The following is a 27,505-nucleotide window of genomic DNA, read 5'->3' on the forward strand; positions in this document are numbered from 1 at the left end:
TTTAGCAGAATTTTCTGATACGATCATTTCCAGATAACGAATATCTGCTGTAGGCACTTAGTTCAAGGTGCGATCGCGATAAGCTTCGTGATAAAACACTAACATGATGATTTGATACGCTTCATAGATTGTTTTTGAATTGAGTAAGTACCTAGGTACCATTACATAGTTTAGCATTTAATGCGCATTGTGTACGTATTTTCTCTCGTTATTCTTTTGACCAAATTCAAAAGACATCACATCATCGACATAAGATCCCAGACAAGCCAAGAGAAAACTTTAATGACTATTTCAATCTGGACAAACTGACATTAAAAATAATTATCTGTCACTTTAAAGCATCACACATTTCACGACCTCTTAAATTTAGCTAATGTCAATTGGATGCTGTCATATTTCGTTGTTCATCTATTAAACATTAATCTTCGTCATCCATGTAAATACGCTTTACATTCGGTTATATTTTAGACTATTGCAAAACTGGAAGTAAGTACATATATCTAGGCGACAGCCCAATATTTAATTCGCTTACTTTCATGTACAATTAACCACTACCTATACCTACTAGTACATATCATTCGGTCAATTCATAGGATAAACAACATAGTACATTCTCTCTTGGAAGGGCCAAATAGTACATTCTAAACGATGATTGACGCACTCTTTGTACACTAATTGGGGGGCTTGTTGAGTAATATGCCTCAATTGCTGGCTCTATTGAACAGTTCACATGTACTTGTGCAGCTATAAATATGACTGAGGCTAAAAGGGGAGACGGATAGAAGATGTAGGTACCTATATTTAGTTCAATACGATCTAATCCGGTTTGAATTGGTTATTTTTGAAATATAACTGATGTTATAAGTTACATACATAGCTTTGTGGCGCGACTTTAAAGATGTGAGTAAAAACTAAACGGTCTTGGAAGAAAAGTGCACAAGGTGAAATAATAATGAAGCCAATCAATATGTAAATAGATAATCGTATACATTTAAAAAAATTGAGGAAGGTATACGCATTCACAACTCTAGATAATTATGTAGTCACCAAGACAGCGCGTATAAAAAGTAATAAAACAACAACATAGGTGGTTGTAAATTGATGCAAACGCCCATTGTAGAAACTAAATAACATAATAAGTACCTATATTCAACCAGATGAACAAGAATATTGCTGAGAGTTGTTATGAAACAGTCTAAAATTAGACCAACTATGGCGCACCAACCCAGTGCCTAACAGCAGAACGATGACGAAGATTTATGGTTATTAAATGACCACCGAAATATAACAACGAGTAATTTACACTCGTTTATGGAGGTCTCGAAAGGTGTGATGAATTTGGTATCATAAAATGCTTGTCATTGTTATTTCAGGCTAGGACATACGAAGGGCGACATCATACATAGTCTATCTACATACTATAAAGCAAAGAGGACACTACGACCGTGTTTGATTGATGAGACGATTGGTTCACTAACGACTACATAAACGAAACATTCCAGTGTAAGGCCAAAACGCCACCGGTTATGATTTTGTTAAAATATGTACACTATGTAGGTAATTTGTTTTCTTACAAATTCGTTTCGTTAGTATACTCTTCTGTCTTAAAATTTATATATAATATTATTTAAATCGATATACTTTTTCATAAAATAAACAATCGATTATTATGATTAATCGATAGATCATATTTCGCATTGACATATTCACTATTCACAACCCTATGATGCAATTTCTTCTCTGTAAACTTTATCTTTTTTGGTTTTGTGTTGTTTCTTCAGAAAAATAAGCCCCTTTCTTCGTAATTTTTACCAATGTTTACCATATTTTATTGGAATTATTTTACAATTAATATTTAGGTACAAAGCATAGTTCTTAAATTCGTAGTGAGAATCTAACACAGTATGTCACGAAGGAGTCGCCACCTATCGGTAAAAACGTTGCAATATTTCAGTGCTATGCAAGTTATCGTTAACTTTTCACAGCTCGAACTGTGTAAAAAAACTCTTACCCGGCAAGGTACGCGGAAAACTTACCTTCACTCACCTTTTAGACACCAGCGATCACCAACAGACATAGTAAATTCATGTGATATACATAGCGAGAAGCGGGGCAGTGTAAGAACTTCCTAAGCTATCACCGCCCCGTCTGCCTACCTTGTCAGCGACTGACACTCACCACATCTCCGGCGAGTACGGCGGCGAGCTGGTGACCAAAGATGGTGGCGGCTGCATCGCGTCGTTGGACAACTGTTGGCAATCAAACATACTTATAAACTATCGGATCTACATACTAATACACACTATAAATATCGATGGACACAAATCGATAGGATTTCAGTTTTTTAGATGTCCTAAACATCTAAAAAAACTGTCATACTAAAAACGGAACCCATATAAAAACAAGCTAAAAAACTGTATAGTTAACTAGAAATTACTAGAAATCATGTATATGTTGACTAAAATGGCGGCACAATGTAGTTAAGAGTTCATTGCTGGTGCAACAGATGGCGCCACCGTCACCCCCAAATTGATTATTACTCTTATAACCAAGTACAAATAGTTCTATTTACCGTAGTCAACACAGTCGCTTCCCACCCCGGCTGGTATAGTTCTAACTCTGGCCGCGGGCGCCGCATCACCTTCTCTCTGTCTTGTTTGTGTTTGAGATCCGCGCCTATCAGTCCAGTTCAGTAATATAAAAGTTCAATACTAGTGCAACAGATGGCGCCACCGTCACTCTCAATATACCAAAATTTATAAAAATTAATTGCTAATCCAATAGATGGCACCACCGTCACTGCCCAATAGATTATAATTCTTTATTACACACAAGGTTATAAATATCAATTGCCATAGTAAGAACGGTTGCTTCGCACCCCGACTGGTGTAGTCCAAGTATTATACAGCATAATAGCTCCCCAATAGACCCTAGAGCCTAGGTAATTATATTAAAAGTTGTATTTACCGTAGTCAGCACAGTCGCTTCACAGCCCGGCTGGTACAGTTCCAGCTCCGGCCGCGGGCGCCGCATCACCTTCTCTCTGTCTTGTTTGTGTTTGCGGTCTGCGCCTTTCAGTTTGAACACCTGTTGGAGAAGGATTGGTTAGATGCGTAACGTAAAATATGACACCACTGACATCATCTCCTCTTGTATACGGAACATCAGATGACCGAATGGAGTGTTTTGAGACCCTGACTGCTATGCCGAAGGTCCCAGGTTCGATTCCCGGCTGGGGCAGATATTTGTTTACACAGATCTGATATTTGTAGTCGGGTCGTGGGTGTTCCTATGTATACAGGGTTATTGGTAAGTAGACCGGATCCTTTCAGGAGGTGATAGTAGGGGTCTACTTACCAATACCAATAACCCTGTACGTACCTATATCTATGTATCTGTGTAAATATGTATATTAGGTCTCTGAAACCCATATAACAGGCTCTGCCAATTTTGGGGCCGGATGGAAGTGTGTGAGAGGACGTATAATTATCAACCTACTACTGCCTACTTTGATCTAAAACGCCTCATTAATAACATAGTGTCTTCAGTATGAAGTAGTTGTTAACATAAAATTGTTTGCGCTTTGGGTACCCTCCTCCTCCTCTAGATGTTGCGAAAGGTTATGATTGGATGCGGAAAGCTAAAGATCGCATCCAGTGGCGTGCTTTGGGAGAGGCCTTAGTCCAGCAGTGGATGATCATTGACTGATGATGATGATACCTTGATCTGGCAGGCAGCGGCGTGCAGCCGGCAAGTCTCGTCGCTGGCCAGGTACGTCTCCACTTGTATACGGAAGGGGACGCCCTTCTCACCTAGAGGTGTGTCTATGCCTAGGGGCTAAATAACATACTACTGTCTATCTTGGTACGAAACACCTCATTAAAGCGTAGTTGGTGAAAGTATGAAGTAGTTTTTAACATGAAAGTGTTTGGGGTTTCTCTGATGCACCGTAGCAAAAATGAGGTTATCCGTCAGAGGACTAAGGTTACTGACATAACTGTCAAATGTGGCGCTCCTTGGGAGAGACCTATATCCAGCAGTGGATGATTAGTGGCTGGTGATGATGATACCTTGATCTGGCAGGCAGCAGCATGGAGTCTGCAAGTCTCGTCGCTGGCCAGGTACGTCTCAACTTGTATACGGAAGGTTACGCCCTTCTCGCCTAGGGGCTAAATTGTCAATTGACAGTATGACTTGTCTAATATGACAAGGGATAAACATACTACTTATGTCTAACTGGATCTAAAACGCCTTGTTAAGTACGTAGTTGGTGAAAGTATGACGTACTTAGTAACCGTAAAAGAACTCAAATGGAGATGCATAGGCCACGTTCTCAGGCGTACTGAAGACGTCCCAAAGGAAGCACTGACCTGGCACCCCGAGGGCGGTAAAGCGCTGTCAGACCACGAGAGACATGCCAGCACTAAATAAAAGGAAATGGGCCAGGTGATGCCTTAGGGGGATGTCTCTCAGCTTCGGCCGTTTGCTCTTCAACGGAGATTAGGAATATGTATACATATAAGTAAGTAAGTTTTGCAGACTGTATCTGTACCTTGATCTGGCAGGCGGCGGCATGCAGCCGGCAAGTCTCGTCGCTGGCCAGGTACGTCTCAACTTGTATACGGAAGGGGACGCCCTTCTCGCCGCCATGTTTTTTGGCTGTGAACTCTGTCGATATGCAGTTCACCTGTGGGTAGACGGGTTGTGGTTTAGCTAGGTTGATAATTACTTGTTAAACTAAAAATTGACAAAAATAGAAGTTTTTCAACACAAAGGTACAAGGGGCGGTCTTATCACTAAAAGAGACTTTTTCCAGTTGGATGAAAGGATATATTATGATGAAATAGGGTTTTAGTAATAGATTACTTTTTATTCATGGCAGCCAATTGCCATATTTAAGGTTCAAAAGGCCAGTTGAAAACCAGCGCTGTCGCCTTATTTTCCACAGCACATGCTGAGCTGGTGCTGGTGCCTCTCTGTTTTACTCAATATTTTATGTTACTCTTTGTTTTGTATTGTTTCCTGCCTGTATTTTTTCTCTTTTTCAGTGTGTCAAATAAATATTTATGTAACTTTCTCTTCACCTTGATATAAACGCCAACATCTTTGAACGGGTCCCAGTAGACGTGGAGAGCGTTGAGACACGCCGGCTGCTGCACTTTGATCACGCCGTACGAGAGGGGCACGTCCACCTGCACAAATTAGGAGGGTTATAAGTTTAGCCAAGGAAAATAATGGGAGAGAAAAATAGGATCTGATACTTGGCACAAAGGGTAAACAATGGCTGTGAAGGTATCTTTTTTAACCAAAATATTAATTAACAAATAAATTACATCTAAAATAAATGGTTTCATTACGAAATTAAAAATAGTTAATAATTTTATTGATGTTTAATAGTTGATGGTAGTATGAATTTAATTGCTTTTTATGTTAGTATATTTTAAAATCTAGTTTTAAATAAATTGAAATAAATAGACACACTAGCCCCCTTTTTCATAGATAAGTTACAGAACGTTTTAACTAATAAACTGTTTTGTCCCTCTCCGACAAAGTACAATTTGTTCTTTGACAGAGAGGGACAAAACAGTTTATTAGTTAAAACGTATTGTAACTTTTCTATGAATAAGGGGGTAAGATTGTTTTGTGTTTACCTTTTTGTGCCAAGTATATTTTAAGTATTTTTCGTGTCAGTGACAAACATCAGTCACCGCGGCACTGGTTTAAGCGCTGTTCTTGTTCTTAGCGCTCTACCTGATCTTAATCAAGTCTAGGGTTTGTCACCGTGATAATGATGTAGGTAGTCACTTCTACAATCATCTCTTTATTTCATAGATGTTAGGGACTGTTTCACAATGTTTGGATAATGGCAAGCTGTGGGTTAAAAGACATGCTGTCACTGTCTGCATGCCTTTTATTTCACAGGTAGCCCTTATCCAGACATTGTGAAACAGGCTCGAAGTGTAGCAAATAAATGATTTTTCTACAATCCTCTCAAAAGTCTTGAGTCTTATAATCGAGAGCACACTTTGGCTACATCTAAAGTGATAGCTACATAGATGAGGCTAGTCTACTGATAAAACTTACCTCTACAATCCTCTCCCCGGGTCTGGCGGCGTGCCACTGCGCTATCTGCTCCCTCTCCATGTACTGCAGGCTACATGCAGCTCGTCCACTGATAAAACTGTACCCTGTAATTACCTCTACAATCCTCTCTTGCGTTTTACAATCGTAAGAGTACTGTTAGCTATGTTATCTAAGGAGCTATGTTATCTAAGGTATTAGCTACATAGATGAGGCTAGTCCACTGATAAAACTTACCTCTACAATCCTCTCCCCGGGCCTGGCGGCGTGCCACTGCGCTATCTGTTCCCTCTCCATGTACTGCAGGCGACGCTCGTGGAAGCAGATCTTTATTACACTCTGTGGACAATAGTGCGGGTTACAGTACATAATAATATGTATATCACTAGAGGTGACCATATCATGAGAGAATGATAAGGAATCAGTCTGGACGCTTCAATTTCGTAAATAAATAATAGCCGAAATACAATAAAAGCCGAGCGTTTTTGAAATTGTGTTCATTTTATTAATTATACATCACAATGGCGGCTTTGACAGCAGCTGTCTAATCTGATAGCGAATTAACCAATCACCGCTACTGTCAGATTAATAACTAAACTAACGTAAACCGGAGTTTTGGTAGCGTAGCGCATAAGAGCTTGTCCTCTCATTTGATAGGTGTTTAAGGCATGTAAGACCCCTGAATAAATGCGAATTTTGGAAATTCGTAGAACAAAAGTTGTCCAAAATGACCCCTCGAATGACACCCCCTTTCGGCCTACTATACCACTTTCGAAGCAGCCTGTATATACCTTGAGTATCTTCCCCTTGAAGTGGCTCAGGTCGCCCAGCTTCTTCAGCTTCACTTCATACGGCTGCCCCTGGTTGAGGTACGTCAGCGACTCTTAAGTGGTCTTGTGTATGTGTGTGTGTATATACTATTTACTTACATATTTTCATATATCTAGTTGCGGATAACGGAAAATGAAATGTCTTACGGAAAAAGCGCGGACTAAATTGCAAAACTAACCGCAAAAAACGCATTCGTCAAATTTCGCCGAGCTCAAGTATGTATGTATGTTTATGAAACAGCGATTGCAGCGCCATCTATTTAAACTGTAGCGTGTAGTTTAGGAACTAAATTGTCAATTGGCAGCGATAGCACAAGGGAAATTTTACATTTTAAATATAGTTTTTTTTTCATATTTACCTTCAATATCTTCTATATCTTGAAGTGGCTCAGGTCTCCCAGCTTCTTCAGCTTCACTTCATACGGCTGCCCCTGGTTGCGGTACGTCAGAGACTCTTCTGTAGTCTTGTGTATGTGTGTGTGTGTGTGTGTGTGTGTGTATATATGTATATTTACTTACATACATTTATGTTTCTAGTTGCGGATAACGCCAAAGTATTAGTCTTAAAACAAAAGCGGGAACCAAAACTACAAAACTAACCAAAAAACGCGTTCAAAAAGCCAAATCTAATACACCGATTGGAGCGCCATCTATCGGAATGTAGCGTGTAGTTTAGGAACCGTAGTGTCAATTGACAGTATGACTTGTCTTGTTGCAACTATAGCGGGAAAATTGGCCAATAGACCTAAACATGTTTTTTTTTCATATTAACCTTGAGTATCTTCCCCTTGAAGTGGCTCAGGTCGCCCAGCTTCTTCAGCTTCACTTCATACGGCTGCCCCTGGTTGAGGTACGTCAGCGACTCTTCTGTCGTCTTGTGTGTGTGTGTGTGTTTGTGTGTGTGTGTGTGTGTGTGTGTGTGTTTATTTACTCACTTACTTTGATCTTTCTAGTTGCGGATACCGTCAAAGCATCAAAACTAACAAAAAAACGCGTTCTACACGCCAAATCTCTCAGGGCTCTCTAAAGTGTAGGAATGCTCATAAATCGTCGATTGCAGCACCATCTATAGACTGTTGCGTGTAGTTTAGGAACTAAATTTTCAATTGTCAAAATACCTTGTCTAATATGTATGACAACGGATTAACCAATGACAGCTCCTGTCAGTTGCAGTGATAGCAGACGGGCAATTTGACAGCTTATGTCACTATATCGTAGCTTTATCATGTCACTAATATCGTTGTTTTTATAAGTACCTTGAGTATCTTCCCCTTGAAGTGGCTCAGGTCGCCCAGCTTCTTCAGCTTCACTTCATACGGCTGCCCCTGGTTGAGGTACGTCAGAGACTCTTCTGTGGTCTTGGTAGCTATGGACGTGGCCGCCGCTAGCACGTATTGGAACCTGGGATGATAGTTTCATGGTATTATACTGGGTGTATGGTATTAACTAGTAAAGAATATAAAAATGCTGTTACATAAGTGGAAGTCAAACGGCTTACGCTTACGACGGAGTAACTACATACATAGTAAAGCATGCCCTTATTTCATACTTATTGCTCGCACTTATTTGACGGCCGCCATTTTTTGGGTTCCGTAGCCAAAATGGCAAAAACGGAACCCTTATAGTTTCGTCATGTCCGTCTGTCCGTCTGTCACAGCCGATTTACTCGGAAACTATAAGTACTACAGTGATGAAATTTGATGGGAATATGTGTTGTATGAACCGCTACAAAAATATGACACTAAATAGTAAAAAAAAGAATTGGGGGTGGGGCCCCCCATACATGTAACTGAGGGATGAAATTTTTTTTTTCGATGTACATACCCGTGTGGGGTATCAATGGAAAGGTCTTTTAAAATGATATAAAGTTTTCTAAAAAACATTTTTCTTAAAGTGAACGGTTTTTGAGATATCAGCTCTCAAAGTCGTAAAAAGTATGTCCCCCCCCCTCTATTTTTATAACTACGGGGTATAAAATTCTAAAAAAAATAGAGGTGATGCATGCTAATTAACTCTTTCAACGATTTTTGGTTTGATCAAAGTATCTCTTATAGTTTTTGAGATAGGTTGATTTAACTGTAATTGCTGCTACGGAACCCTTTGTGCGCGAGCCCGACTCGCACTTGGCCGGTTTTTATATTGTACTGTACTAGTGTTTAGTTATCATAACAACATTATAATTACCTGGTGTCATCATTAAAGTTGTTGTCATGGCGCGCGACTGGCGAATGAAGGAATCCTTCCAGAGATGATACCGGCGAGCACATCAGCAGACCGGCTTGATCTGAAATATACATAGATAGTTATCTAGATGAAGTGTCACTAGCCATATATGCTGGCACTACCACAAACAACTTTAAACATTGTTTAACAAGTGTTTAAAACGATTATTGACAGATTTTATAGGCGTTTGACAGCGTTAAACATCGGTTAAATACTGTGAAAGTTTTTGTGGTAAGGCCCTAATGTTCGAAACGAAGCCTTCCAGACCGCTAGAACTTAAACTGGTGGTGAAAAGAGGAAGGCCAAGGACAGAGTAGTCGGGAGATTGAGAGAGGTACATAGGATACTTTTTATGGGATTCTCACGGAAACTTTTCAAGACAAAGCGGAGCTCGCGGGGCACAGCTAGTTATTGCTAAATGCGGTAGCTTCAACGTTCGGTTTAAATCAAGTGCGTTCTTAATACTTCTTATAGTAATTTATGTACAAACTACTTTTTAAAATATATGAAGTTGTAAATGAAAAGACCTTTTCCCTTACTCTTGTTCTCGGGCAGGTGGTCCTGTGAGCTGTACCCCATCTGTGTCATGGCGGGGCCCATGTTGTTGCACTCCATGTTCTCTGGGCTGCCTGTAACGAAGAATTAAACAAGGTTTTATTATGTTTTACTACAGTCTGATGACGCTTTGTAACGGTTAAAAGTTGGTAGACTTCACTGGTATCCCTAAAAGAATGAAGAACAAAGTCAAAGTCAAATATTTTTATTCATCGTACAACTATAAAAAAATTCTGATGAACGTCAATTTTTACCAACTACTCTCCGTTCGGATAAGGGGGGCTCTTTCTGTCTAAGGAGAAGAACGGAGGAAGAACAATTCGTTCCACATCAGTGTCAGAAATGAAAAATCATAAATTGTTGCCTTATAATAATAATTTTCTGGTGTTGGTTCTTATTTCCGATGTAAAGTTGTCAGATAAGGGTGCGTATTGCGACGTATAAAAACGAAATGTATAATTTCACATTAATAACGTTCACAACATATAATGAACGTTACGTATAACAACAAAATCTAAATTTTCATAAGGTATAAGATTCAATTTTTATAACATACATTTCATATAATATCAAAATAACTAACACTCACGAGGACTAATATCAATTCGTATAACATACATTACGTATATCGGTTAAAATATATACTATCATTTAGTATAAAGTTCATAAAACATAATACCTAACATATAACATAATCTGTGTTTAATTACCCAACACCGTCAAACCCCCTAGCACCAAAACCTAAAGATAGGTGCGACGACGAGCAAAGCGAGGAGGAGCGTGTTAGGTGCACATGTTCGTCAAAACCAAAGCGGAGCGCAGCGAAGCGGAGCGGAGCGTCTCCCAACATAGCTTCAATAATAATAACGGTGTGAAAACCCCTAGTACCAAAACCTAAAGATAGGTGCGACGACGAGCAAAGCGAGGAGGAGCGTGTTAGGTGCACATGTTCGTCAAAACCAAAGCGGAGCGCAGCGAAGCGGAGCGGAGCGTCTCCCAACATAGCTTCAATAATAATTACGGTGTGAAAACCCCTAGTACCAAAACCTAAAGATAGGTGCGACGACGAGCAAAGCGAGGAGGAGCGTGTTAGGTGCACATGTTCGTCAAAACCAAAGCGGAGCGCAGCGAAGCGGAGCGGAGCGTCTCCCAACATAGCTTCAATAATAATAACGGTGTGAAAACCCCTAGTACCAAAACCTAAAGATAGGTGCGACGACGAGCAAAGCGAGGAGGAGCGTGTTAGGTGCACATGTTCGTCAAAACCAAAGCGGAGCGCAGCGAAGCGGAGCGGAGCGTCTCCCAACATAGCTTCAATAATAATAACGGTGTGAAAACCCTTAGTACCAAAACCTAAAGATAGGTGCGACGACGAGCAAAGCGAGGAGGAGCGTGTTAGGTGCACATGTTCGTCGAAACCAAAGCGGAGCGGAGCGTTCCCCCTACATAACGTCGATAATAATGAAAATATGATATGACAATATTTTATACTATTTGTGCATTATACATTATGATAATTATATCCGTTGTAGAATATATGTTATAAACGTTATATATTTTGAACGTTATGCATTTTAATCGTTATATCAATTGAAATTATACTTTTTGAACTTTATTCTTTACGAAATTATGTATTTAGTAATTATGCCTTTCGTTTGTTATGCACAGTGATCGTTATACTTAATAAATTTATATCATATGGGCGTATACCTTGTGAATGTTATACCATGCGTTTTTATACCTCGTATTACTTACCCGTCAGATAAGTAGCTAAATAATTATGGAAAATGCCCAATAGTATCGGAAATGGGTTCAGCAGACGGTAGTGCTGTGGTTTGTGTCCAGAAATGTACGATTATGGCCTGAAGGCCCGTGGGACAGACTAGTTCTCCAGTGGAGACCACGAACAGGCAAGCGAAGCGTGGAACACCCTCTGGCCAGCTGGACTGATGACCATAGTGGCCGGTAGTGGCTGCAAGTGGAAGGCCTATGCTCAGTAATTCGACTATTACTAGCTGATGATGAGAATGATTACTGACCGTGTGCACTCATGACGTTGTGTGGAGGCGACTGCTGGCACCCCTCCTCCATCGCGTCTCGTGGAGCATCCACCGCCATGTTTGTTATCTGCAATAGACGAGTATTTTATTAGTCTTTGTATAAATTATTGGCTGGACATGCTAAGTACGGAAACGTTCCTAAGTAGGTAACTAAACACTTCTCAAGCATTTTTGTGTGCAGTAAGCTGGTATCCTATAGAATAGATTAAACTGACCTGTCGCTCTACACGCGGCTGCCACGCGGCATGTCGCGGCGACGGCGCGGCTCCCGGCGGCGACGGCGCCTCCTGCTTGAACACCGCCAGCGACAGCAGCGCCTCGCTGCGGGGGGAATACGAACTGTTTTGTTGAGCAGGTTGTAGTTATGGGCGTAGTAGAGAAAAGTTTAGCATAATCGAAATAAGTGTGGAGTATTACATCCAAATTTTATGGTCCTTCGAGCCGGATAATACTAAATGATTTGTGAATTCGCGCCTCCTGCTTGAACACGGCCAGCGACAGCAGCGCCTCGCTGCGGGGGGAATACGAACTGTTTTGTTGAGCAGGTTGTAGTTTCGGGCGTAGGTATTATAGAAAAGTTTATCATTATCATAATTAGTGTGGAGTATCACACCCACATTTTTTGGTCCTTCGAGCCGGATAATACTAAATGATTTGTAAATTCGCGCCTCTCGCTTGAACACGGCCAGCGACAGCAGCGCCTCGCTGCGGGGGGAATACGAACTGTTTTGTTGAGCAGGTTGTAGTTACGAGGGTAGTATTATAGAAAAGTTTATCACAATCATTATTACTGTGGAGTATTACATCCACATTTTATGGTCCTCGAGCAGGATAATACTAAATGATTTGTAATCTGCCTCTTGCTTGAACACGGCGAGCGACAGCAGCGCCTCGCTGCGGGGGGAATACGAACTGTTTTGTTGAGCAGGTTGTAGTTTAGGAGGTACTACTAAATGATTGAAGTTTATGATAATTAATCATGATAAGTGTGGAGAATTACATCCAAATTTTATGGTCCTACGAGCCGGATAAAACTAAATGATTTGTAAATTCGCGCCTCCTGCTTGAACACCGCCAGCGACAGCAGCGCCTCGCTGCGGGGGGAATACGAACTGTTTTGTTGAGCGGGTTGTAGTTACGGGCGTAGGTATTATACATAGAAAAGTTTATCTGCTTAATAATTTGAATTGAATTTTTTTGCATATTCATAATAAATTTGGTATATCACTATATATCAGTCCTTCGAGCCGGATAATAGGAAATCTACTACATGATTAGTTTCGCTTTCTATTCCGGAAGTCTTAACAGGAAACCTGTTTAAATATGACGCGACTTCACGCGACGCTCACGCGGAAAACCAATTCATTAATATTGGTTTCCACGATTTGGTACATAAGACATAGAAACAAGTAATTACGGACGTTAGGTCTTAACCTTTACCATGTTTCCCACATCAATTTCAATTTTAATGGTTTTGGGTACAAAACATTTGTAGTGAAAAATTGTTGTAGCTATAAAAGTAATAAACGGTTAATAAAATCACCAAACTCACTTCATAGACAGCTCTCCCGGCAGATCCAGGTCGAGGTCGTTGACCTGCCAGCCGGGCGACAGGTGTGACGACGCAGACGACGCACCGCTGCCGCCCATGTCGCCCACTGCAGCTGCGGAGGGAAAACTTTGTGAGGAGAATTGTGTGATGAATGCGGGGAAAAGTTGTGATGATATTTTTGGAACGATTGTTTTTAATGTGATACCTAGGTGGGAGATTATTTTGTTTGTGTTTTAGAATGTTCTTTTATTTTCCTGATGATAAGGGTTATGCGGGTTATGCCGTTATGCCTGGTATTTTAGGTTCAAATCAAAAGTGCGATGCACATCACATACATTACCATTGAACATAAGGATCATACATATTATCACACGTATCCTTTTTACAACACAAAAGTTACAAAAACGTATTTAACGGGTTTTTGACACGGTATTTGCCAGATGCATAACGTATTTGACAGCATTTTACTTTTTGCTAAGGCCTTTTTATTATGGAACAACTAAGGGCGCATTCACACGGGATACGTCTTTGACGATTCGGTATCTATTCTAATGACCGTAGTGACCGACGTATCCGTCTACGTCTTTTTTCACGATTCGTGAAGCGTGTGAACATGGGTATATAAAAAGCATTGCTCCCGTCAAAAAAAATAACGAAACGTGAAAAAACACGATTCGTGAAAAATCACGATTCGTCTTCGTGTGAATGAGCTCTAATATTGCTTTAGTCCTCGTCATCGCTTATTTTTAAGCAAAAACAACGGCTAAATTTGAAAAACCTATTACCACTTGAGCATAGCAACTAGATAATACTTGTACACTGTTTTGCCCTAATTTACTCTATCGCTGTAAGAGTACGAACCTACCATCCTACTCGTTAAGAAGATTAAAAGTTGTGATAAAGTCATAACTAATTAACCCAGATGTGAAAAATATAAGTACTTTACGCCGGTGGTATTGTAGCTCAACAGATAACTAGCGTTATATTCATGCATTTATGTACAGTGTATATTCTTACTGTCATCATGATGAAACCTGTCACCTAGAACTTAGATATGTCAAGTAAACCCACCAATTCACAAAACCACATTGGGCCTGCGTTGCAGGAAAAAGTCCAAGTTTAGGATATCAAGCTAGTTCATACATCCTAACTATCCTAACTAATATTATAAATGCGAAAGTAACTGTGTCGGTCTGTCTGTCTGTTACTCTTTCACGGCAAAACTACTGAACGGATTTAAATGAAATTTGGTATACATATGGTCTAGACCCTGAGAAAGAACATAGGCTACTTTTTATCCCGGAATTCCCACGGGAAAACTTTTGAAGGTGAAGCGAAGCGTGCGGAAACAGCTAGTAGTGTATATTCTTACGGTCATCGTGATGAAACTTGCCACCTAGAACTTAGATGTGTCAAGTGAACCCACCAATTCACAAAACCACATTGGACCTGCGTTGCAGGAAATAGTCCAAGTGCAGGATATCAAGCTAGTACATACATACATATAAAGCTGTTTGTAACTGCTCAGCTGTAAATTTAGTCATTATTATTCAACTACTTACCTAAATCAGTGGATCAGATATTTGTGTAGCCCAAATCTCTGTACAAAAGATATTCCCTTTAAAATTTATATTCGATCATTTATTTCAATATGTACCTACGAAGTATTTAAAGTAAATTACCGATTTAAAAGTGGTCAAGCTAGTTACCAATATACTTATTAGTAAGTAAACAATTTACTTATCGATCCGTTATCGGGTGGTCTTGTGACCTGTGTATAGTGAATCCATTTGACATACTGGTTATAACTAACTACTATTAATATGTTTGGGTTTGGCTAATGATGTATTTGCTTTATTGTTTCTAGTTTGTAAGGTTTATAATGTACTTTGGCCCATGGTCAGTGAATTGTGGAAAGTATTTTTCTTCATATTTCTACCTTGTCTATTGTGCCGAGTGCTGTGCTATGGTTCAACATGTTATATTGTTGTATGTTTTAAATAATTCATACGATAGATTTTTATTTTACAATATAACTGACGGTGAGGCATTTGCGAGTACAAACTCTGGATTAAAGACATATTTTTTAAGAAGTTAAATCTCTACATCATCTCTACAAAATACCACTAGATGGCGCTAATCCCTAAAAACAAAAAAGCGGCAAATTACCATAACTATTATACGTGATCGCAGCAAAGGCGTGTGCGTCGAAGCGCCTCCCCTCCCGCGCCTCTCTCGCCGCCACTTCGAGAACCGCAGCCGCTGACACTCGCCCTGGGAGGATGCCCATCATGTCTTCCACCATTGTCACTAGTTGGCGGTGATCGCAATTGTTCCCGTCGTTGGCCACTAGATGGCGTTGTTACAACTTTTGGTGTGAAGCTTTTTATTTTTGACTAGTACCTATTGGTTTTGGTATGTTTTTATTAACACTTTTGGGTATGTTTTATTCACTTTAATTAAGCTCACTGTCATAAATATGACTTTAACGTCCACATAAAGTACAGTTTACACAGAGTCATTTCAAGTTTGGTGTCGTGTGATAACTCACAACGTATGTGTATCATTTCGGTCACCTTATACAACATTTAAACACTTCTGACGCATATTATTCGCGTATTTAGAATCTATTGAAATGAAGGAATAAAAAATTATAAAAATAAACAGTCACAAATCCTACAAATTGGTCTAAATTGTGAAAAACAACCGTAGTCTAACCGATCCCGGGACTTCACCCAACAACCACTACTCTACCACATAAAAAACTACCCAGTACAAGACAAGTACAAAACCTTAGTGACCCCGCGCGTGTCTACACGGCTCCATCTAGTTAGCGAGTGATAGTGGCGACCTCTGGTGACCTGGTGTTTCAACTGCATGATAATGTAGTATGTAGTGTATAGAACGTGGGTACGGGGTTGTGAAACTCAGTGGAAACATGTAGTGGAAGAGGCAATACCCGGTAAGGGGTTGCTGTAAAATTATTCACCTCGACTATTATAGGAAAGGTATATTGGAAAACTTGTCCAGCAGTGTACGATTGATACTGAATTAATCATAAAAAAGACCTCAAACACATTAGAAATGGCAATAAGGCCACCTGTCCTGCTAAAATAGATCTGGCTAAAATAAAAATATTTATGTAGCAGCAAAATTAGATGCAGCAATGCATCAACTGCCTACCTCGCAAGGAAGTAAATTAGTACAAGGCATAATTATTTATATTATTCAGTTGTATTACCAGGATTATCAACGAAATTGGAAGCGTCATTCGATGTGTACTTCTCTTAGCAAAATCTACAACACCTAGTAAACACCTATACAAATAAAAATACAACTACAATACAGGGAAAGTGCATCAACCTCCATTCAAGTAAACAAACAATAACAAAGACTGAATACTATCCTTAGGGTGCTTTTCCACCAGAGATGTGCTATGCAGCTATGCTGCGAAGATGTGATATCTACGCTACGAAAATATGTGACCGTTTCCACCAATACTACGCTAGGTAGCTGTGCGAGGAAGATGCGCTACGAAGATGCGCCGCCGCAAAGTAGCTGTGCGAGAAAGATGCGCATTTGCTTCCACGATGGCATGTCTACTTTCAGTGAAAAACGCGGGCATACTGTAGGTCTGCTCTGCACATACATAGCTACACCACTCGCGATGGTCCATAGCACATATCCATAGCACGCATCCATAGCACACATCCATAGCACGCATCATTCCATACAAAAAACATATCTTAGTTGAATCCGTTTCCACCAGTGCTAAGCTATGTGCACCACTTAATATGATTGGTGGATATCAAACGCATCCATAGCATCGTAGCATAGCACATCTCTGGTGGAAAAGCACCCTAATGACCTAGAGTCTAGACCAGATGAATACTCCAATAACATTTTAGGAAAAAAATATAGACTTTATAAATGTGAGGTTATCTTCAGCATAGACGAAGGTCCAAGAAAGGAGCAACGGTCCCTTTACAGTCTGCTGCAATAGCGGTAGAGTAAGGCGAAAAACGGTGACTCAGGGCGTCACAGGTGCTATGCTATGTGGACCAATGAATATATTTGATTGATATCAAACGCATCCATAGCAACATATAGCATAGCACATCTCTGGTGGATTAGCACCCTTAAGACTTCCTCAACCAATCACTACAGGCTACCTGTCCAAAATGGGTTCCCCTCATCTCGCATAATCTTTTTTGACCAAAACTCATTTCGCATAACTCGTATGGTCTAAACTTTTTTGGCCGAACCATCACTTTGCCAAGACTTATGTGGCATAAGGCTCGTTTCGTCTAAAACTCTTTAGGCACAATCTTTAAACACCTAAGTTTCGTTTGCTCAAATTTATGTTCGTATATACCTATGTATAATCTTTTTTCTCTTTATGTTATCTTAATAAATAATATATTAAGTATGTAGTAAATGTACAAATTGTGGTATTTTTCTCCTACATCCCGAAAATCGAGATATTGAATGATTAAAACATCAGAGTTAACGAGCAATATAATTATTACAAACCCCATGAGATCGAAACCTAAAGATAGGTGCGACGACGAGCAAAGCGAGGAGGAGCGTGTTAGGTGCACATGTTCATCAAAACCAAAGCGGAGCGCAGCAAAGCGGAGCGGAGCGTTTTCCAAACAGCGGAAACAATACAAAGCACCAGTTTTCGCTATAGAGAGACGCTCCGTCAAAGTTAAAGCCAAATAAATATTATTACTTTGTATAAACCTATTATTAGGCTATTCAAGATTTGGCCATACCATTATTAGGCTAAACAAGATAATGCGAAATAACTTTTTACTAATCGAGATTTATGCCATACGATTTTCGGCGAAACGAGACTTTGACCAAACATTACTATGCAATACGAGATTGGGCAAATAAATCTTAGGCCAAAAAAGGTAGAACCGTCCAAAATCGTCGCTACAGCGGACTACAGGGCGTCCCACCCACTAGTCCTAAAATCTATTCTACCCCACATAAAGCTATTATCTAGATGCAAATCTGTATTAAAGGCACAATTCCTAAACGTTTTTTCCTTGTTTACTCTCCAGTGAGATCATTTATTACCTCTATAAACACTTATTTCTTAGCAAGATACATATCAACAAATATTTTATTTTTATCTGACGTCGTTACTTGCAAGACAGCAGAAACTCATGGAAAGGACCATTCCTATACAAGATCCGACACAAATTATCACCTTACAAAGTCCAAACTCAAAAATACACATTCAATATGATTTAGACCACTTTTACACTTGCCGAAATCACGAAAAAACACTATAAAAACATCACTTTCACTCACTCCAAAGGCCACAGATGGCATAGTGTTCTAGAATAGACACTTCGCATAACATGATCATCGATGCGTTTGGATTCCGCCGCGTAGAGTTCTGTACTAAACGTGTTTTGTTTGTGGAGACGTCACTTGATAATTTATTAGTTCATTATCAGCTTTGGGGGGCAAAGATGTGGTATCGTATAGAAGTGACTTGCTACAGAAGTTGGGCATAGATTCATGTTAGCTATTATCGGGAAGCCAATTAATTGAATAATTTACTCGTAAAATTATCACTAGGTCCTATAGTAGCCCTTTAATTTGCAGTAAGTACTTACAAGTTCTAAATAAACATAACTACAGATGACTGCAGAAAGTGTGCTGTTTTGATTTTGGTAAAATAATACACATCATGTAAAAATACGTTTCAAACGTAACAGTTCGCTCCTCTCTAGTCTGACCGTAAAATATACCTACAGTAAAACTATAGTCCTGAAAACGGAAGTCAATCCTAAGTAATTGTTAAATACCGTGTTTAATCAATCTATTATATTTATTTAAGGACAAATCCGTTAAAAATCCATTTATCAATCGTAATTTTATTTTTATAATGTATGTAAATAACTGACAATAGCATTCTTTATCGTCAGGACTTAATAGTTTGACTGTACCTACGTTTTCAGCATCGCTACTAATGAGTAGTCATTACCAAAGCAAAGGCATATCTGCAATTAACTTATCTTTGACTGGCGATGCTGAATCAATAGAACTTGTTCATAAGAAATTGGTTTTAGAAATGTTATTAATTTAATGATATTTTTATGCCAAAGTGATATTTTTTGTAGTAAATAGAGCTAGGCTAGGCGTTATTTTGACAATGTTTTCATTTCAGCTATTATAGCCAATGATCGTCATCACCAACATAAAGGGTAAGAACTCAAGTTCACATATCATCCATCACAAACCATTTAAGTATCACAAAATATATTCTGGATATGTGGGACACTGAACAACATAAAAATAAAAAAATATTTTCATAGCGAGAAGAGGCAGTACCTAAATGTGTATTATTAAGAATATACTGGGTATCATTTAGGAAATAAATACGAAAGACACATAGATCCATCCTTACGGAGATAACGGAACTATAATTAATTATAAAGAATTGTTTTGGTATAAATACGGGGATTTTTCAATAGATGTCGCTGGGTGGTTTAATTTTATTTTATCCGGCACCCTTTAAACTTTAGTTTTGCGGTCTTATTTCAAGCAGTTGGGTCAACCTAGTAGGATTATTGAATGTATTTTTAAGCCAACTTTTCAAATAACGAACTTATACCAAAATCTTTTTTTATGAGCCAAAAATAGTCAATAGTTGAGATGTAGACAGGTTGGCACATTAGCTTGGGCCCAGCATGGCCAGCTGGTAAGTGGTGAATTAGAGATATACAGAGCATTATAGCATATAGAGAGCATTTTGAAGGGGCCGTGTGTAAGTCACCCACTCAAACTCACGCTCTATACATACCGAAAATATACTACACTAAAACGGCGCCGCATTATACTAAGCACAGAGTACCTACACTATATGATACTGAGTGCATTTGTTTGTGTCAATCATAGCTGTTTTTTTTTCTTGTCCCTAAGTACTTATGATACCTACCTACATACCTCTTTCAGTCTACAAATATAGTAGGTGTTATAAATGGGTTATCTGTATGTTATTGTCAAATAAATCTATTATATTCTAAAACTCACCTATAATCTTCTTCGGCGGCATCCTCCTCTGTTCCCTCTCGTCCACCTCTTCCCTTCGCATCATCTTCCCCCCCTCCTGCCACTTCCGCTTCCGCCCCCCCTCCAACATCAGCCCCAACTCCTCAACATCTCGCCCCACGCAACTCATCCTAACACTGGTCTCCCACGAGAAATCGCGACTTTCCTCCAACATGGCACTACAATACTCCATCACACGTCACGCTCCATGGCCGAAAAAGTCTCTCAAATGTGATGATGAATGAATGATGATTACAGTTCCGACGTCACTGGTTAGAACAAGACGAAAAACGAGTTGTATAGCTTCTTGATTCCGGTGGTTTCGCGCTGACGGTGTCTTTGTAAGAGAGCGTTCTCGATTTTTAAGAGCATAGTTGGGCTTTGGGGGTTGTGTCGGTGGGCGGCAGGGGTGGTAGCCATGGGGTCTCGGGCTGGGGCTGGCTATCCGCGCGGCTGACTGTCTCTGGTCGTAGCTACGGCTCCTGGAAATGGATAGAGGTGGTTTTAGAGGTTGGTGTGGATATTTGTGACCGTTTGGTCGAAAAGGGTCTAGGGTAAGGTATGTACTTCAAGGTACAGTTACAGTGACTAATAGACTTTAGTGGGCTGTTTAAAGGGTCATATGTACCTACTAACCAATTACTTTGAGATTGTCGAGGATATTGTATGTGGACACCACTAACACGCTAACATATCGTTGGGTGATGTTCCAAGATTACTGTTTCTTTTTTTCGGTGACAAACACTATAGCTGGTGTCGATTTTGTCATCATGGGTAAATGATTAGCTAGTCATAATAGCGTCAGTCGCTGACTGCCCAGGGAAAAACGCTATGACGACGCGCCGACTGCGTATGGACATAAAATATGACACTTTTAATCCCGGAATTCCCACGGAAAAACTTTTTAAGGCGAAGTTAATTTCGCGGGAACACCTAGTTTTATATATTTGCAGATGCTGTCGAGAAAAGAATAAAAAACTTCGACCTCAGAGACCATTCCAGAATCTAGCAGAATATGCTATTTTTTATCTCTTCATTCCTACAGGAAAGCCATGCCAAATTAAATATGGACAATAATTAGTACCTGAATATAATTTCGATCACAACACAGCAACGTAAAAAAAGACACAGTGTACTGTCGAAGACAAGAGTATGTCACGGATGATCGCAGGTAACTTGACCAGGCATATCATATGCGTGTCGATAGACCGAGAGCCGGCCTTTTTACTTCACTATGGAAACCCAACAGACAAACACAAAAAATCTAGAGCCAGTCGGTGGCAAACACAAGAGGTACTACTATTCGATACAGTAAAAGTTTCCGCTCTTGACATATAAGCAAAGATAAAATCGAAAGATGGCGTCGGATGAGGTCCAAAGGTGAATGTTATTTTCAGTTAGTAGTTCTATCATCTATCAAAAATAAGTCGTAGCATTAGTGTTGCAATAAAATAAAATTCGCTTTAGCTTTCGTCTTTTATCTTTACTGAACCACCCTACTGAACTGGCGTATGTCACAAAACAATTTTTTCCTGGGTATAAATTATTTCTTCTATGTGCAAATACGAGTATCTTTCAGTTTACTCCTGGACTATCTCTCATAAATACTCACCGTAGCGGACTCAAGTGAATAATCCATAGCGACACTATAATTTTATTATCATAATGCTTCTTGTTTATTATCCTTACACACATACTTAGTGTACTAACTAAAATAATTGCTTGTACTGCCTATTAGATATAAACTTTTATTTACATTAGAAATAACGTTAAATTAGTTTGTATTTTATCATCGATATTGTAAAAAGTAAATGTGTACAGTAACAAAAAAATATAGGAAAAAATATAAACTAAAATATATGAAAAACTATAGGTCACCCAGCATAGCACCCTAGGGTACACCTCGTGCGAAAACTCACAAAAACACTACCCGTCGCAACCGACCACACTGAACGCCAACCCAATATCCCTGATTTCTCACCTTTCTAAAGAGTCCAGCTAAACACACACCAAACAAAAATCACTGAACAAGACTGTCACAATCTTAGCACAAATCAACGTGTTAAGGCCATATTGGCGAACAACCACATTAGGACTTCCAGAATGCGTCCATCGCCGTCTTTCAGGTACATCTCAGTGGTTCAATCCACCATTTTGAATATCTTCTGAACACAGTCGAGAAAATAGAACGTGCTCTCAATATTCAATTGACAGTATCCTGAAGCGAGGTCCGAGTTCGCGAAGGAGTAAAGGCAAACAGGCGAGCAGAATCTTGGGCAGTTAAATTGGTTGATTGTCTGTAGACGGCAATGATAAATAAGTGAGCCATATTGTCATTAATGGACTGGCCAATGGCGTACGCGAAAAGCAAGATGAGACGACAATTGGGACCACTTGTGAAGACAGGGTCACAATGCACGGGTCAGGGTACCGTGCTAGCTAGCCGAGGTTCTGTAGGTTTCTTGTAGTTGAATGTTTTGAGCGCTTTATTCTGGCTGTTTTTAAATTGGCACACAGAGTAGTGGCCAGATCGAACATAGAAATTGCAAAGAGCGCATGTTTGGAATGATTGATGATTCTCTGCCCTTTCTGCTGCTACACCTCTTTTTCGACAACCTGAAGACAAAGTGGTGTGGCCTCTTAAAATCAAACAAGCCTTGAATCCATGATGATTATTATTTTAAGAGTTATAGGCTTACTTTTATTTCCACACCATAAAGGTTGACTGGAAGAAATCGCGTTTAGGCGATAAGTCCGCCTTTGTATATATATACTTGTATTGTTCTTTCTTGTACTTGTTAACTTTTACTTTAAACTGTGTAATTTGTGTATATGTTACTGTAAAAGCCCGAACAACGGTAAATCCTAAGATTTACGCGTAAAACCTAAGATTTACCAACTCTTAATGGTAAAAGCCCGAAAGATTTTGCGATTCGCACTTTTACCACTATTCACTTGGTAAATCTTAGGATTTACATTAAGGCACGGTAAATGTTGAAAAAGCCAGGTTATAGCTTATAACCTCCGTAGTCGAACAAAGCGTCCGTAGTCGAGCGGGCTTAAGTGATCGTAACTGATCACTGAGGTTTAGCAACAACCAGCATGGTCAGCCATTGGATGGGTGACCGATTTCAAGTGGTTCTTTTCTGGATGCTTTCGTGCTTCGGACGGCACGTTAAGCCGTGGGTCCCGGTTGCTGCTTCGGCAGCAGTCGTTAAGCCTAGTCAGAGGCCTTCGGGCGGCTTGAAAACGTCTGACAGTCGGGTTGCCCTCTTACCCGAAAACTTGCTCAGCACAAGCTTGCTTGTGTTGGGGTCCACCAACCCGCACTAGGCCAGCGTGGTGGACTAGGCCTAAACCCTTCCTTCATTGGAAGGAGACCCGTGCCCGAGCAGTGGGGACGTAATGAGTCGTGATGATGATGATAACTTATAACTAACCGAACTTAAGAAATATTTATTATTGCAATCTACTTTACTCGACATCAACAATAATAATACGTGAAAATTATTTTACTTCCGGTTTCCGTGTTTAAATTATCGTTCAGTGAATGAGTGAAAATAAAGTTATAATGAAAATGAAATTAAATATATAATATCGATTCTGTTATGTTTTTGAGAAGACATTTTAATAGTTTTAATTTTAACTATTTAGGAAATAATTTAGAGGTGGATAATAATTACAAAATGAAAAAATATATGATTATTACACATTGTTAAAATAATTATGTTGATTTAAAGGTTTTAAAATGACTGTTCATAAAAAATAATATAAATTCTGAAAGAAAATAATTTAAATTTTTGATTGAAATAAATGAATAGGTAATAATTAATCTTTGTTTTATTCCCAAAACCAACTTTTACTAGGTGTCAGTGGTAAAACCTAGCATTTACCAAATTCTAATGGTAAAAGCCCGAAAAAATTACCCATTTTTACATTTACCAACTCATGTTGGTAAATCCTAAGATTTACTGGTAAATCCTAGGATTTACCGTTGTTCGGGCTTTTACAGTAACATATACATACAATAAAGTGTTTAAATAAATAATTATGATAAAAAAAAAAAATATATGATATTTAAGCTAATACTCTATTAAACAATAAATTTTAATAACCATATGAATCTACAAACACATACACTGTTCCTGGAGGCGAGCCATTTAAAATTCGGGCAAGTAATAAAATCAATTTAGGACCTCATATGGAAAAAAACCGAGCAACCGGCTATCTGTGCGGTGAATTTATAATGAACGTAGCCATAAAGAGATGGAGCTACTTCGATCGCAAACAGATAATGACATGGAACAGCTACCGTACCACCACAGATACATTAGCAATCAACAATCCATAAGCAGCGTAGCTCGCCTGTCAAACATCTGTCCGATCCATTCAAGTTCGTCAGATTTGACAAGCGATTGTTCATTGCTATTTTTGGTGGTGGTAACCCCACAGGAAAAGCAGCCGTGGCGCACACTTCTAACCGCTGGACAAAAGACCTTAGACTTCTAAACACGTAAGACATATGGGTGAACAGACTATCTTCATAAATTTTAGCTTCCTCTTGATCTGTTTTGCTATTTTACGTGAGGACAAGATCCTGACGGTAAGACATTTAGACTGAATAGCGATGGATCGGTTACGGTGCTCAAACATGGTCACTGACTGAGTCTCAAAAGTCCAAACTCAAGGTTTGTCAGAGAGCGATGGAGCGCAGTATTTTGGGAGTAAAGCGAACAGATCGCATTCGCAACACCGACCTGCGCTCCAAAACTCAAATAGCTGACGTGGGTGCCAAGACTGCTAAACTGAAGTGGGACTGGGCGGGGCACGTCTGCCGTATGCAGCCGGAGAGGTGGGCAAAAAATGCCACCAAATGGATACCCAACAACGGCCGCCGACGCAGAGGCAGACCAAGAAAGAGATGGCGGGATGACTTGGACAATTTTAACACGGAATGGTGTGAGCAGGCCCAAGAAAGGGATAAGTGGAATGTTCAGGGAGAGACCTTTGCCCAGCAGTGGGACAATAGAGGTTAAGAAAAAAAAAAAAAAAAAAAAAAAAAAAAGCGATGGATGGATGAATAGCCTTGTATAAAGACTTGAAGGTCAAATGGCAAGTTTAAGATTCCATCTTATTCCTTATCGTCTAGTTATGAAGAGTATTCTTAGAATGCGAATACGGAATGAATAGTCCTCTGGAAAATATGTTTTTATTTGCTCCGAAAAGTTAACAGCTAACCTCGAGACATTTTCGCTTGGCAATTTGTAGTTAAAAAGTATAATTGAGAAGCGAGTCTCAAGCTCATTGGGTCTTTAATTGAAATTTATTAGAGACAATTAACGGATGAGCGCATTTTTTTTGCGTGGACTAATTGATCTTGAGATCTCAAGTACAGTTTCCAAAATTAAGGAGGTGCAACGGATATTTTACTGAGAGCGTTAGACTTCCGGCCGTGGCAGATAGATTTAGACACAGATCTATCATTCTTTTACGGGTCGTGGATGTGCACTAAAATTCCAATGTATATAGGTCCCATCGGAAAAATTACCTAAATTTAACCAAGGCATGCGTGTAGTTGGCGAGTTAAACTGTTAGCTTACCATTCACAGCCGACAAAACAGCAGCAAACGACTGTCTTCCCAGTCAAATGAGTAGAACACCAAATTGTAAAACTGCCTCGGTAAGTTTCTTAGTGTGGACAGCGATGGTGATTTCCATGTATATGCTGCTATCCCTTTTTAGCGTACAGCTTGGCTGTAACGTCGTCTCGTTCTAGCTTCAGAGCTACGCGCACTGATGTGGGTCTGGAAACAATGAATAAAGCTACAGTTAGAAAATATTGTTGTTCGGTACCCTGGCTACATTTTATCCCGGATTTCCCACGGCAAAAGATTTCTTTAAGGGTGAGGCGAAGCGATTTTATCGACTTTGATAATGGATCCATGCCGCGGGGGCAGATTTTGCATGATTTATCACGACACCATATCTCAAGCTTCTGTTCTCAGAGGGTTTCGTTCCCGTGTTCCCGGGAATTCCCGTTCCCGGGAATTCCCGTTCCCGGGAATTCCCGGGAAATATGTCATTCCCGAAACCGGGAAAAAAAAATCATTCCCGGGAATTCCCGGGTATTATTTCTCATAGATTCTATGATATATTTTCATCTTTATTTCTCTGTTTCTCCTACCTAAAACCAAAAAAAATATCGGCTTTTACATATGTGACCAAAGAGTATGTAAAAGCTAACGGTAGTGTGACGCCTGTCATATTTTTTACCCGACTGCCGAAGGAGGAGAGTAATGTTTTTCGATTGTATGTATGTGTATGTATGTTTGTCTGTTTCTTTGTCCCCTCCTATAGCCTAAACGGCTTGATAGATTTTGATGTATGAGGTATCGTTAGAAGCGTATTGATGGCGCGATGGTTATATGCTATGTTTATGTTTCCACCTCAAATGCCTACGATCCATCATAAAGATCCGATGGTCTGACCGAGTGCGTAACACCGAAGTTCTGCGACGGGCCAATGTTGGTGGCATTGAGGCCTATTTAATGCGTCGACAACTTCGGTGGTGCGGTCACATATCGCGTATGGCGGAGGAGAGAGTGGCGAAGCGCATCTTTTATTCTGAACTAGAGGAGGGTAAGCGGAAACCTGGCGGACAACTCCTCCGATATAAAGATGTTCAGAAGCGGCACATGAAAAGATGCAACATTGAGCCCTCTCGTTGGGAAGATTTGGCGGCACAACGGCCTGAATGGCGCAGGGTGGTGGCAAGACGAGTACGCGAATTCGAGCTGCAGCGTAAAGCTGAATTAGACGCGAAACGCGACCACTTAAAAGCTCGTCCACCTGCCGCCATCAACTATAATTATGTCGGCGGCGTACTCACATGCCCACACTGTGCAAGGGGGTTCGCCGCAAAGATCGGCTATATAAGCCATCTTAGGGCGCACGCGCGCCAACAGAACTAGGGGTCGAAGTGGTCGCCATGGCCGAAATCGGTCGGACCAATCACTAACGTAAAATTTCATAAAATAAAAACAACTAAAATTTATAAATAAAAAAATATAATTATAAACCAACAAAAAAACCCGACTGCACGCTAAAAAGGTGAAAACAAGTCCCAATGT

General features: G+C 39.9%; 1 protein-coding gene across 7 annotated transcripts in view; it reads right to left on the reverse strand.

Moving 5' to 3' along the window:
- LOC105384396 (transcription factor CP2-like protein 1) overlaps positions 1 to 27,505 on the reverse strand; it is a 44,733-nt gene that overhangs the window by 10,737 nt on the left and 6,491 nt on the right. For 2 of the 7 annotated variants that reach the window (XM_048625635.1, XM_048625417.1), the window contains exons 2-14: positions 25,976 to 26,179; positions 20,358 to 20,857; positions 13,302 to 13,413; positions 11,965 to 12,088; positions 11,729 to 11,816; positions 9,662 to 9,763; positions 9,096 to 9,195; positions 8,168 to 8,312; positions 6,319 to 6,420; positions 5,085 to 5,192; positions 4,553 to 4,687; positions 2,968 to 3,087; positions 2,179 to 2,249 (exon numbers count right to left, since the gene is read on the reverse strand). In XM_048625635.1, coding sequence (XP_048481592.1) covers positions 2,179 to 2,249; positions 2,968 to 3,087; positions 4,553 to 4,687; positions 5,085 to 5,192; positions 6,319 to 6,420; positions 8,168 to 8,312; positions 9,096 to 9,195; positions 9,662 to 9,763; positions 11,729 to 11,816; positions 11,965 to 12,088; positions 13,302 to 13,413; positions 20,358 to 20,568 — 1,418 coding nt within the window. In that variant the 5' untranslated portion in view covers positions 20,569 to 20,857; positions 25,976 to 26,179. Of the gene's footprint in view, positions 1 to 2,178; positions 2,250 to 2,967; positions 3,088 to 4,552; positions 4,688 to 5,084; positions 5,193 to 6,318; positions 6,421 to 8,167; positions 8,313 to 9,095; positions 9,196 to 9,661; positions 9,764 to 11,728; positions 11,817 to 11,964; positions 12,089 to 13,301; positions 13,414 to 15,470; positions 15,976 to 20,357; positions 20,858 to 22,356; positions 22,781 to 25,975; positions 26,180 to 27,505 lie in introns of those variants that run through there. The other 5 variants (XM_048625512.1, XM_048625484.1, XM_048625448.1 and 2 more) reach the window with 5 other exon arrangements.

This window comes from Plutella xylostella, chromosome 2 (assembly GCF_932276165.1).
Source record: "Plutella xylostella chromosome 2, ilPluXylo3.1, whole genome shotgun sequence".
NCBI lineage: Eukaryota > Metazoa > Arthropoda > Insecta > Lepidoptera > Plutellidae > Plutella > Plutella xylostella.